The sequence below is a fragment of the Thamnophis elegans genome, chromosome 2 (assembly GCF_009769535.1).
Source record: "Thamnophis elegans isolate rThaEle1 chromosome 2, rThaEle1.pri, whole genome shotgun sequence".
Taxonomy (NCBI): Eukaryota; Metazoa; Chordata; class Lepidosauria; order Squamata; family Colubridae; genus Thamnophis; species Thamnophis elegans.
In genome coordinates, this window is record NC_045542.1 from 114,866,836 (window position 1) to 114,880,933 (window position 14,098).

The 14,098-nt window shown below is 35.7% G+C and overlaps 1 protein-coding gene across 2 annotated transcripts in view; it reads left to right on the forward strand.

Moving 5' to 3' along the window:
- The window catches only part of APPL1 (adaptor protein, phosphotyrosine interacting with PH domain and leucine zipper 1), a 35,521-nt gene extending 22,158 nt beyond the window's left edge, over positions 1–13,363 (forward strand). For both annotated transcript variants that reach the window (XM_032209538.1, XM_032209539.1), the window contains 7 exons: positions 1,254–1,303; positions 2,648–2,822; positions 2,919–2,955; positions 3,397–3,543; positions 6,473–6,523; positions 9,475–9,564; positions 10,340–13,363. In XM_032209538.1, coding sequence (XP_032065429.1) covers positions 1,254–1,303; positions 2,648–2,822; positions 2,919–2,955; positions 3,397–3,543; positions 6,473–6,523; positions 9,475–9,564; positions 10,340–10,489 — 700 coding nt within the window. In that variant the 3' untranslated portion in view covers positions 10,490–13,363. The remainder of the gene's footprint in view (positions 1–1,253; positions 1,304–2,647; positions 2,823–2,918; positions 2,956–3,396; positions 3,544–6,472; positions 6,524–9,474; positions 9,565–10,339) is intronic.
- The last annotated feature ends 735 nt before the right edge of the window (positions 13,364–14,098 follow it).

The following is a 14,098-nucleotide window of genomic DNA, read 5'->3' on the forward strand; positions in this document are numbered from 1 at the left end:
TATCAATATGTGAATGCAGATTATTAGAGTGAGTAACCTTACCCCCTCAAAGTCAGTTTCTAAAATACATGGAGAACATCTGTGGATAGTGGAGATTGTTCTGCACAATCATCCTCTGTGTTAAAGGCAACCAGAATTATAAGGTGAGGGCATGAGATTGCCTTACTCGTGTAGATACTGCATGCATGTAAAATGCCTGAAGAAAACTAATTCAGAGTTTTCAGGATCTTCTGTGAATGCTAATATAAAGATGCAGCATCCATGATAGACTTGTGAAGAGATCTACCGAATGCCACTCTGAAAAAGAAGCAGATTGCTTCAGTTTGAAGTCTATAAAAGTGTTGAGCGTTGTTGTATTCACCAGATTTCTCATGAGCTGACTAAATAGCAAGTATGCCTGAGTGCAATCAAGAGATTTGCCAGCTATAATAATTCTGATCAAATGGATCCCAAAAAGTGTCTGCAAATGAGACAGGCTGCCTTGTGAGAGAGGTGACCATTTTATGCTGAAGACATATAAGATTAGATGGGCACATTGCAAGGATATTGATCAATCCTGCATTATAGCTTAGACAATTGTAAAGTCCCTTAGAAAGCTTCTAGTGCAATACAATGATTTTGTGAAAGATTTACATTGTGAAAATATAAAATTAAATATATTTTTTTAAAAATACTATTGCGACCTTTTGTATTTTATGGATCATCTTAAGTTCTTCATTTGAATAATGTTTTGATAAAGCTTTTCTTTGCTTACATATTGGAAGCCTAGAAAATTTTCACAAGTATAATGTAAAGAGTAATAATGGCTGTGCTGAGAGCTAAGCATAAGCATATTTCTCTTGATTATGATTAATATCTCATCAGTGCTTTCAGAAAACTATATTTGAAATGGTAACTTTTCATATGTAAATAATTTTAATATATTAACCTCAGGAGAGCCTGCAGTTTCTCTTAAAGTGATTTGGTTTTAATGAGTTTCAGTAACTTTGTAGTATATGTTTATATTTTCAGAAGCAGATAAAATTAAATAACTTTCCAAACAATATTACAGTACATGTAATTTTGTAATGGGTGGTTTATACAGTTTTCTGTTAAAATATAGTTCTTTATATAAGATATCTCAAATAATTCTGAAATTATGAAAATTCACTGGTGTATGTGAACTTCCTGGGCAACCATTCAGTCTTATTGCTGCTTTTAATGTAGCATGCAATTCTGTTACACATTGATTTGATACCTTTTTTTTTTGACAGACGTACAAATCCTTTTGGAGAGTCTGGTAGAACCAAATCAGAAACAGAAGGTAAGAGAGCAAAGCTTTAAAGTAAATGTAAAATACATTGAGTAGTATTGCATAGTGTTGAGAACAGATTGATAATTTAAAATAATATTTTGATAATTTGGCTGGCAGCCTGAGCAAAATAAAATGATTAAAGAAGATACACAGGAAAATGTTTCTGTATAATAAAACAAGGGCACTTGTCATATGAAATATGTATAATAAATAAACCTTATCTTAGGTTTCTTACTTCAGATTAAGAGGAAATATTCTTCGCTGTATTCTATTTAAATTACCTCTAATGATAGTTCATAAATTTCTTCCTTTGTTGATTTGCATTAATGAATTGCTGGTCTATCTTGAGAAAATTCATTCAGTTTTAAATATTGCATTGAATAGATTTTATAGTACTAAGTTGATGTCAGTTTGATTCCCATTTTCTCTGGAGTTGGGGCTATATTTGAAGTAACACTAAAAGTGCAAGAAAATACTTCAGTGAAAGAACTTTGCAATAATCAAGAAAAATAAAGATATGGCCAAAATGTAACTTACATTATAGAGTAAGCTTAAGAAGAAATGGAAGAAGAGCTTTCAACTCTTAGTTGTTACGATTATTTAGTGTAAAAGTCTCTAAATTATATTGTAAAATCATACATTATCCTTCCTTGACTACTTTTATCAAGCCACCACATCACAAAAATGCTTCCAGTTTAGTTATCTTTAATGTTGTTTGAACAAAATAATAATTCTCAGTCAAAACTAAGGGTAACCAAATGTTGTGACAAAGCTAGCAGATCTTATGTCCCAAAGGTGCTTTTTTCAAGAGCACCTTTGGAACGACCAAAAAAGCACCTTTGGGACAACCATGACCTGGATGACTGAGAATCTCCATAGACATTCATCAGAGCTTATATACATTGCATTTTTAAAGAAATAAATTATGAAAGACTTTAGGAAGCGTGCCTTCTCTGTCGTGGCCCCCACTCTCTGGAACAACATTGCTCCAGAGATATGGATGTTGCCCTCTTTTCTGTAGTTCACAAAGTCCTTAAAACCTGGCTTTAGTCCCAGGCCAGAGATTAATGTGTTTGGGTGGTTATGATTGTGGTGTTCTGTTTTAATGATTGTTTTTAGTCCATTCTGCCTTGTTTTCTTTTGTCTAGGTTTTATTTTTTTAAAATTAGTATTATATTTTGGAAGCTGCCCAGAGTAAGCTAGAGCGGATAGCTATAACAAATTAAATGAATAACTTATTTTACTAGATATTGATATGCAAGATACATACATAATTAATATTTTGTAAAGCCAAAGCTAAAGCTTTACTTCAAAAGTTACTCAAACTATATGTTTATTATGCTCTTGCTCTAGATTCTATCCTTCATCAGCTATTTATTATAAGATTCCTTGGCTCTATGGAAGTGAAGTCATATGAAAGTCCTGATGTTGTTTATGAAACAATGCGTCAAATACTAGCAGCTCGAGCTATACATAACATTTTCAGAATGACAGAATCACATTTGTTAGTTACGTGTGATTGTTTAAAGTAAGTATATTCTTTTTCTAAAGCAACATTGTCAAACACTTAATACATTTTGGTCTTTTAAAAAAAATCAAACATTTCTGAAATTATTCTTTATAGGTTAGTTGATCCACAAACTCAAGTTACAAGACTCAGGGTAAGTTGTTAAACTCAAAGTAGTTAACCATCAGAAACCCAGTTACTGTTCAGTTTCATCCAAGTTTATTTTCTATTTATTGTTCTTGACAGAAAATTATAGGTTATCCAGTTCCCCAAACAGTATTTCAGTTATCCTGAAACCACACATTATAAAAGTGGGTGGTCTAGCTTGTAAATTAGAAAAATATGTAAGGAATTCCTGCTAATAGTTGTAAAAGCCTAACTTAATTTGAAAGCTTTTGGGAATGCACTAGCATAAGAGCTGATGTCGCAAAGTGACTAGAAAGTCTTTGCTGAGAAGTCAGTAGGCTGAGTCAGAATGACCTTCTGAAATATAAATATGAATTATTTTGGCTTTTACTTTAATAATACAAAAGTATATTTCTGTAATTTCATTTACTGCTGTTATTCAGTGACAATTCTTTTCCTCTCTGGACAGTTTCCTTTGGCAAATATAGTTTTGTATGCTACGCACCAGGAGAACAAGCGTCTTTTTGGATTTGTTCTTCATACGTCAGCAGGAAGAACAGATGGTAGACCAACTTCAGTCTGCTACATATTTGAATCAAATAACGAAGGGGAAAAGGTACATGCTTCATGCTTCAGTTAACGTTCTTGTATTTTAAACTATTCCAAAGCTGAAAAAAACAGGGATATGAAAATCCGTTTGAGGAGAACACCCCACCCAACAGATGGTTTTGTATAATCATGCAGGTAGAGTCAGCAGGAAGCAGCTTGCAAAGAACCTCTGGAGTTTTTGGTGCTCTCTACTTATTTGCTTGCAGATATTTCATTACCCAACTAGATAACATCATCAGTGTCAGTTACCTAGTTGGTTAATAAAATGTCTTCTCACAACCAGGGAGCAGCAAGAACTCCCCAGTTCTTTTGACCAATTTGTTCATTCTTTATAGTTATATTCAGTTAAACCCTTAGTTTAGCAAGCTTGAGATTCCACACATCAGATTTCCTTGGTTCATAGTTCACCTTTGTTGTCTCTGGAAGTTCCTCTGGCTCCTCGATCAACGCAGGCTCTAATGGTTCCAGGCTCTGATCCACTGCCTCTGGTGACTCCCAGCTACAGTTTTTCTTTTTTCCCCCCATAAAGTTTTTTATTTTTCATTTTCATAACATATAATCACATGTATACTATTACATAACCAACATCGTATTGTATTATTAAATGTTTACATCAATTCATCTTACCATCAACTCCCCAAAAGAAAAAGAAAAAAACCCAGTTATTGGATCTTCTGCTCTGCATACACTGTATTTGTGCATTCACTTTCTTCCCCCTCTCTCATCCCCCTCCCTACCTCCTTTCTTCTCTCTGTCCTCTTTCCCTTCTCTACTTCCCCTTCCTCTCGCCTACTTCTCTCTCCCCTTTCCACTCCTCATTTCTCTCCTCCTCTTCCCCACTCCTACCCTCTCTCCTATCCCTCTCTCCTTCTCTTACCTCTCTCCTTTTCTTCCCACTCTTCATCTCATTTGCTTGGTGCATTTCAGCTTCGGAGCAAGTTCCATTTTATGTTGATGGTATTTATAGTTCCTTTTCAATATACATATTTAATTTTAAACATATATTCTCCTCCTTTTTTAAAAAGAAAAATAGAACAAAAAAGTATACATATATAGTCATTGTACTTTTAACCCCCCTCCCCTCAGCCTAATTTTGGTCGAGATGTAGATCTGGTTACAATTCCCAGCTATTCTCATCATTATCTTTATATAATTATACATCCTTACGCGCCCCCAATTTGTGATTTTGCCTTTAAGTCTCAATAGTTTCCCATTATAAGTGTATTTCATGTTCCCTCTCCAATTTTTCCATGTCTTGGATTAGATTACCTTTAGTTGTCTATGAATGGCAAACCTTGCTGTTCATTTCGGCACATTCGCTCTACCCAACTTTCCCCAGGTCACCACTAAAAGGACGTTTTTTATTTCTCTTTGTTTGGGCAAAACCTCCCCCTTCAACCTCCCTTATGCCACTAACAGCCTCAATCTCTTTTGTCTGCCTTTTGTTTCACTCCGTTTCTACTCCTTCATTATCTTGCCCCCCTTCTTCTTTGAATTCTTCTTTAGATATCTGCTTCTCTGGATTCAGAATTCTATTTAGGCTTGATTTTAATGATTTATGCATATTTTTTATAATTTCATGTAGTTCTTCAAATTCCCAGTTTTTCATGATGTCCAGTTCCAAAATTAGAATTAGATATACAGTTATTTCAAAGTTCTGGTCCACCTTAAGCTTGTCCATTTCCACTGCTGTAGGGGAGAACGATGGGAGACATCTTGGTCTTTTGTTCTTGCTTAATATCCAGTTCCAAGATTGCAGTTAGTTATACAAAGTCTTATTTTGAGGCTCTGGTCCACCTTAAGTTTTAGCTACTGTGGGACCAGAAGTGAAGCGGGGCCATCTTAATCTTTTGCAGTAAAATAAAAAGACAAAGGAGGGAAGGGGGAAAAAAGAAAAAACCCTAGCATTTTTCAGTTCTTATCTCTGTAATAATTTTTCCCCCTGTCACCTTCCGCCTCTGATCAGCCACAGCTGCTTAAAACATATCAATTAGAACAAACTTATAAAGAACTAGATTCGGTCGGGTACGTGTCTCTTGCTTCCTACTCTTGCAACTTCTGATTTATGGTAGTTGGTTGGTTAAAACTTCCCACACAGTGAAGGTTAGATTATCCATTATCAGAGAAAAAGAGATCAAAATATTTGCTTTCCATTTGATATCCGAGACCAAATTATAGTTTATATTGAGTGGGTTCAGAAGAAGATGTGCTTTTTTCTTGATTATTTTAGCTGAAAGGAATTCAAACAAAGTAAAAATATTGGTTTCTGTTTAAGATCCAAAACCAAATTTAACGTTTATAATTATGTGGGTTTGTAACTGCTCTGCTTTCTGTTCTTCTGTTTGAAACCGCAGACAAAGAACTTTTTTTGGGGGGGGCTGGTGTTACAACCTTCCTTTCTTCCTTTTCTTTTAGGAAAAAAAAGACCCAATCTGACCATCAGTATTATTTATGTTCTCAAAATTTCTTTGCCTTTTCCAGCTTTAATTTATAGTTGTGGGTTAGATAAATTCTCTTACGAGGTCTTTTATCTCTCCCGGTCTCCACCTGTTCCAAACTTATTTTGACAAAAAGGCCAGCATCTTGTCAACCATGAAGGTTGCTGTCCCGATTCTGATTCAAAAGAATCTTCGGAGATGGTTTGTCAGACAGGGTTCATGTGAGACTCTTAGGAGCCCACATCTCTCACGTCTGTCCAGCTGGAGAACTTCCTGTCGAATCCAGCTACAGTTTTTCTTCAGTGTGCGGATACACTGCACCTCTAATTGTCAGAATCACTTTTAATGGCAATTCAATGTTTGAAAATTTTCATTTGTCACGGATCTTTGGTTTTAACAGACAAGCCTCCCCCAAATAGTCTGTTAAATTGAAGATTTACTGTCCTTGAAGATGATGTTATAGTGATTCTAATAGTAGCTATTTGTTTCTTCATTTAGATTTGTGATTCCGTGGGACTTGCAAAACAGATTGCATTGCATGCTGAATTGGTAAGACTTTAACTTGGAATAAAATGTAGAGGTAGTTTATATCAAATGAAGATATAGTTCAGTATCACTTGCAATATCTCCTGACATCTACCCAAATTAATGAAATTTCAGTGTCCAACCTCAAGTCCTGTTCAACTTTAAAATAACAAAAAAAATGGTTTTTAGAGTAATTATTTAATTATTGTCCATCTCTAAAAAAAAAGGTGTGATGATATTAAGTACTTGAATATGTTGCTAATCTCTCTGTTGACAATCAGTGAAATGAAAAAAAAAACCCTAAAAACTCCACTGCAGAACCCTCTCATCCAATAACTATTCTCACAAATAAACTATCAACCAGTGCCTTGCAAGTCACAAGCAGTTCCGATCCAGGGTGCCAAATAGATATTGGCAAGCAAATAATTTGGCTAAGCTTTTTGCAAATGAAGGCAAAACAGAGAGTAGGCAAATCTGCCTTAATTCTTAAAACAAAATCACATAAAATATCTTTTTTATTCTTAAATATTTATCTGTCTTGATCTTAAGAATATACAGGCATTTAGTGACTGTTTGAAGTTGCAGTCGCACTGAAAAAAGTGACGTATGGCATTTTTCACAACTGTTGCAGCATCGCAGGTCACCTGATCAAAATTCAGATGCTTGGCAACTGGTTCGTATTAATGACAATTCCAGTGTCAGTCATGTGATCACAATTGATAACCTTCTGACAAGCAAAATCAATGGAAAAGCCAGTTTCACTTAACAATCTTGTTACTAACTTAAAAACTGCAGTGATTCACTTGACAATTGTGACAAGGAAAGGTTGTAAAATGAGGCAAAAGTTATTTAACAGCCGTCTCGCATAGCAATAGAAAATTTGGGCTCAGTTGTGTAGGTCAGTGGTCCCCAACCCCCGGTCCGCGGACCGGTGCCGGGCCGTGGAGTACCTGGCACCGGGCCGCACAGCGGCCGGGGGCCATGATCGCTGCAGCGGCCGGGGGCTTAAGGGAAAGTCGCTAGGCCTACAGGACAACGTCGTCCAATCAGTAAGTAAAGTGGGATGAAGGAGGGGTGTCGGTTCAGTTCCTTTCCAGTTGCGTGAGGAAGCTTCGGTAGGCGGGTGGATGGGATGGATAAGCCAATCGAAGAAGGACAAGGGCAGGGGTAGCCAATGGACGTTAGCTTTTGGGGTGGGAGCTGTATTCTGGCTGGTCGGCGAGGGAGGGGAGGTAAGCTAAAGGGGCATGAATTAAGGCCGGGCGTTCGGTTGCTGAGCAGCGCACGCAAATTGGTGGCTGGGGTGGCCGGGCGCGTGCCTGGGACGGTGCGCGGAGCGGGGCCACCGGACTGAGCCTCTCTCAGAGGCGGTTGGTGGGCGTGTGCCGTCGCGAGGTTTCGCCGCGAGGAATGTGAGAAGCCCAGGTGGTTGTTTCCTCCCCCCCTCTTCCCCGCGAGCTCTCGCCGGCGCCGGGCTTTCCCCTCGCTCGTCTGCGGCCGCCGTTTTTGTCTCCCGCCGTGGGAAAGGAGCACTGCCTAAGGGGGCCGTGTGGACGTGTGAAACATTTGAAATGCCCTTTTCTGTTTAGATTTCAAACTTTGAAATAGAGAAGTGTGCATGAAGGAAGAGACAGACAAGCACTCTTAATGCATATTGTATATTCTCTCTCTGCGTGTGTATTATATACTCTTAATATGCACTCTTAGTGTATATTGATTATGAAATATTTGCTGCTGCATGTGGTGAATGCATTTCATAACTGTTGCCATTTGGTTATTGTGTAAATTATTAGGGAGACCACTAGCTCAGAGACTTAAACTTCAATTTGTACAATTGTATTCTTTAAAAGTTTAGCTACACTTTGTTGGCATACTTTGTTGTATTCTTCGCTATGTACGGTAGTAAGTGATTATAAGCTTTAGCAGTCTGTAATCTATTCTGTATATAAAATGCTATACAATGATGAAGGATTTCAGGATCTTTTTATGTTAAACATTACTTTTTAAAATGTGGGCTAAAAAAGCCATGATTGATTGTCACACAGTAAATTACAGCCAATTAGGATGTGTGCTTGATAAACACATAATGAACATTATGGTTTCTACCCTGGCTCCAGGGAAGAGACGCCCCCCCACCCCTGCGCGCGCTCAGCGGGCCACGGTAAAATTATCAAAGGCTGACTGGTCCGCGGCGATAAAAAGGTTGGGGACCACTGGTGTAGGTTGAGGACTATCTGTATTATACCCACAACCTACATCCTTCTTAATCCTTAAAAGAATGTCGCTTTATTGTCCAAATCAGGAAGTAAAATCTCTTGGAACTATTGCTTCTTTTTTGTGTGAGGTTTGACAAGTCTGTATGGGCCAAATGTAGGGGGGGGGGTGTTTTCCAAAGTTTGCAAAATGTGTATAAATAAAGTGCAACCTTAAAGCAGGAGGATAGGTAGCTATAATTCTGATTCTTGAAGTGATCATTGTACATTCCTGTGAAGAAGGTCTGGGCCCATGTGAACTACCCTTCAACATTCTTTAGCTGGATTTGAGAAGAAGAAGGGTCTTTTTCCTATCCTAGTATATTTTTAAGAAGGTGCCTCTGCATTTCTTCATTTCTTTAGCAGACACAGGTCAGTTCTAATCAGATATAATTGAGAAGCAGAATCATACAGTGACTGAGTGTTTTGTGAATAGACAAATTACTATTTGGAGAAACAATTATGTAAACAACCTGGTCTTTTAGTCTTTAATTAAATTACTGTGTAGTTCATTTTCCTATTGTATTATTGATATGATGTACTGATAATGATGTGAAAGCCAAGATTTTTAACACTTTCCTTAGAAAAGCAGTAAGTATTTTGTTAAAAATGCTTGGAAACCTATATTCAGGTAATTTTTCAGGCAAAACAAAGTAGTAATCCATTCTGTGAAAATAATGTTACTTTTTGGTATTTGGCATTTTCTTTTTAAAAAAATTTCAGGATCGAAAATCATCAGAAAAGCAGAAAGAATTAGAAAGAGAAAAGGAAAAAAAGCAAAAAGAGCTCAATAAACAGAAACAAATTGAAAAGGTATGCATTTGAGCTTTCAAAATAGCCATTTTGTTTAATAAACATATTACGTTTCCTCACAATACATATTGATTGGTTTTAGATTAAAGCAGATATTTTTACATGGATAACATTGGCGCTAGTACATTACTAGTTGCTAGAACCTGATAAGCAATGCCCTACTTTGGGAGGCCAGGAGACTTGTGACTCACAAGTTGGAAACAGAATACTGAATACTTAGCATGAATCATATTCTTCACAAGATTTTATTCTTGAACATTGTCGAATGCTTGAAGTATATATAAAGCTTTATGTCCAGATGGATGAATCTTGGTAATTCATTTTTAATGCAGGTAGTCATTGCTTACCATGTCTTGTTCAAAGTTAACATCAGTGCTGTCCGTCAGTCACATGATCACCATTACAGTATGCATTGTCCTGTGTCTGACATATTGTTTTTCTTTTTTTCCTCTGCTTGCAAAGTGGACAGGTTGGAGAAGAAAGGATTACAAGAGAGTAAGCAGGACTACAATGTGGAATACATTGGGCTGTTTGCATAATACTCTCATAGCTGCAGCACAGGCACATCACTGTCAATGTGTATTTCCAATTTGTGTCTATTTATTCTCTTGCAATCCTTTCCTAGCCAATTGTGATCTCTAAACAAGGACTACTTGTAGCATGTGACTTACTGGCCACAATAAATAGTTGCCAATAAGGATATCTTTATTATTTACTATTTAAAGCAATATTCACATAGTTTTATACATAAATCAGTAAATGTATTTTTTTTCAGGATTTAGAAGAGCAAAGTCGATTAATTGCGGCTTCTAGTCGATCCAACCAGAGTGTTGGTGAAGGACAGTTTGTAGTTCTTAGCAATAGCCCATCAGAAGACAGTGATTTGGGTGAAGATGGAAAGAAGAAGCAAGAATCTGATGCGTGAAACACCTTCAGTTAGAAGCCTTTGAACCTCTTATCTGAAATGATAAATTGAAATGTAAATTTACAATTTACAAAACAAATCATGTACATTTATTTTACATGATCCAACTCTGTATTCTCACTCGTTAAGGTTGATCTTTCTTAAATGGCTCAGTGTAAATATGGATTTTTGTTCTCATACCATAAAGAAACGTAGTGAAATGTTCATGGCTGTAGCAGATTTGGATATTACAAAACTTATTCTGTTTCAATTACCTAGCTGTTCTGGTGACTTAGAAAGTAATTTGTGTAACTTAAGAAGTAGATAGAAAATCTTTATCTTCGGTTTCTTTTCTTTGTTTTCAGAGAGGTTTTGTTTTAGTTTCCTGCAGTAAAATAAGAGAGTCTTGTTCTACTTTTAAATACTAACATTTGATCTCATAACAATTGAGTCATATTAGTCTTCAAAGAGTCCTAAGCCTCTGAACAAAAAGCCAATTTTGATTTCTAAAAACGGCTGGGTCAATAATGGAAGCAGCCTGATAACTTTTAATTAATGCTTTCGATAGGCATGTGCTTGTGTCTAGAGTGTATGAGTTCAAGGAAATCAGTGTCACTCCCAATATTGTTTTAAGGTGAAATATGAGAATATCATTTTTACTTGAAATTTTACTGGCTGGTAGTGATCTTGGCTTCTCCTCTTTATCCATAGAGCACTTTTATGGAGGGTGGCAAAGACATTCAACCAAACACTGGAAAGTACTTTGGAGTGTCAATGCACTGTGTATATTTGTAACATTATACAAATTGATTTTTAAATGTCTAGATGAGAATAAAGTGCATACACTTCTAACAGAATTGCCATGATTATTGGAATCAAGTTTTGTGTCTTCTCATTAGCAAAAGTTTGAGATTATGTTGGTGATAGAAACAGTTGCATGGAAAATCTGTCAGATAATTTTTCTAACACCTGTTGTCATATTTACCTAAATCCACATGCGATAGAAATACATACAAATTGCACACATTTGCTAAATCTGAGAAAAAAACAGGCAGGTACTTATAATTCTATATCAGCTTATTGATTCGTGAAAAATGTAGCATGGAGTGATTTTTCATTCCAGTACGAGTATACCATAGATACTGTAAGTTTATCCTCTTTTATATTGAAATGGGTAAGAAGAAATTGTATGGAAATTGGAGGCAGATCCCAGACTTTGGAGAAAAAACTGTTAACGGCCAATTAACCTGGACTGGAAAATCTTTTGAGATCAAGTAGGGATGTTTGTTCTTTGTTCTAATTGCAAGGGAATAAAAGATGCTTGGAGACCCAAGAAATAAGAGCTTTGATTGCTCACTGAGAAGTCTTCTGCCAGTTTTTGAAAGGTTTCCTTATGTTTCAACTTGAGTATAAAATCGCAGATATGGAAATCATATGTTCAATTCTATTTTATGCAACCTCGCTCAAACTTGGCAATATCTGTTACAATTGTTTATCCACAGTTTACAGCTATGTTTAAGCCACATAATACTATGAAATCATAAAATCAAAGTAAATCACTAGTTCATTTTAAACCAATAGTGTGTATATTCTCTGTAAAGATGTATTATAATGTGAATAATACCAAATGATCTTTATTATAAAAAAGTTCACAGGCTACTGCTCTGGAGTTCGAATGTACCCGTTTGCAGTTACTTACAAAATCTAACTTGTATGGATTGTATTCAGTGGCTTTAATTCCCAGGTCATATTTTCTAGCAGGAATGTTCTCTGGGTAGGAAAAAAAAGTATGATTTGGTTGTCTGATAGGTTTATTGCTTGGAGTCAGCAGATAGACCTTGGAGTCAGCAGTTCTGTTCTTGTTCTTCTGAAGGTAAACTCCACTGAACTGAGTGAAATTTTACTTTTGCATACAAAAGTATACGGTATGCGGTCAAGGCACAAATGAACTTGGCAGTTGTGTTCTGTTGCTGCACAAGTGTATTTTCTAAGTTGCCTTCTGTACTGAATCATATTTCTAAGGACAACATTCAAGTCAAAATTGCTATATTTCTTTGAATAAGATAATTAATCTCTGATGAACTATAGAAACATATTTTGCCTGTATTGTAAGCCAGAGACATTCAACTAATTTTATAGGATTGATTTAAAAAATCAGGATTGCTATTTGTGATATCTCAACAAAATTATTACCCTGTTTATTTTTCTTTTGTTTTCATGAAACAAATCACTGAAATCACTTTCTTTCGACAAATACATGGGCTAACTAAGCACATTTCTGCTTGAACATTTTTTTTCCTCCCCTGTAGCATAATGTCCTTCACACTCCTGGGGAAAATGAATTGCACACAGGGACATGTTTTTCTAATTCATGCATGGATATTGTCAGGCAGTCAGTGATCATGACATGGTGTAGGACTAATCATCCATCATGTAACAGAGAATGTTCCATAATGAAATCTGTAAACGAACCAAGAGGTTTGAACAAGAAATTGGGATGACTTTTATAATACAGTGAATTAATCAGAAAGTAAAGATTAAGTCTTGCTTCAGTGATTGTGATTTTTAAATTGAAAGTTAATTAAAACTCTTAATTTCTCTTAATATTTGTATTAATATTTAGTGATTGTCTGCTCGATATTGTCAATTGTAAAGTAAAATCTTGATACTAATAAAACAATTTGGGGAAAAATTCAGCGAAATCCAGTCAATTTTAGAGGATGCTTTTCTACAATATTTATGTAAATATTTAGCATTTGTTCTTCAAAGCACATCATATATTGGAAACATATATTTCAAAATACCTTTGTGAAATGCATTTGAAATCTGTCAGTAATGGAAGAATATCCATATAAAAGAGATTCATTTATTGTACTTAATAAAGCAAAACTAACAGTTGTGTCCTATTTTTATTATGTATTTTCTATTTCAAATAAATTAATATATATACAATAGGTGTAGGCAATACACAAGACAAGGATATACATTTTTTATTACACCTGTAATGTAAAAGGTACATGGCAAGACCTCAGTTATTTTGGAAATACATACTTCATTTACAATACTGCTTTTCAAAGAAAACCTTTTGGGGTTGTAAAAGATAATGTTTTTGAAGTTGCAATAAATACACTTGCAATTAAAGGCATAGTATAGGATTGGGCAGGAGAAACCTAGGCTGTTAAGGGATCTCTGAATAGCACACATACAAAATCTAAGACTAAACGTCACTTGGAAAGCCAATTTTTTAAAGTTAAATGTAATTTTTAAGAGCCACACAAGAAGTCTTGCTTTAAAATATAAGTACCAAACCAAAAGACCTTCCATTAGTATATACATGACCTACTTTTTTGTGCCAATTAACACCCCTTACACGTGCAAATTGTCTTCTTTCTAAAGGGAATATTCAACAGCACTTTTAAAGAAAAAGTCAAGATTAGGCAGTTTATTTATGCCCTGCTTGTACTTCTTGAAAATGTTATGTGCTAAACAGCATGCAATTATTTCAGTCCAATGTGGGCACCTATGACCAAACGACACACTCTTGTATTTCACGCTTGCTAATTTTTAAGAAACTGCTTTCAATATTTACAGCTAAGGGGGGAAAGTAATTGCAGTGGATTTTGTGAGCAT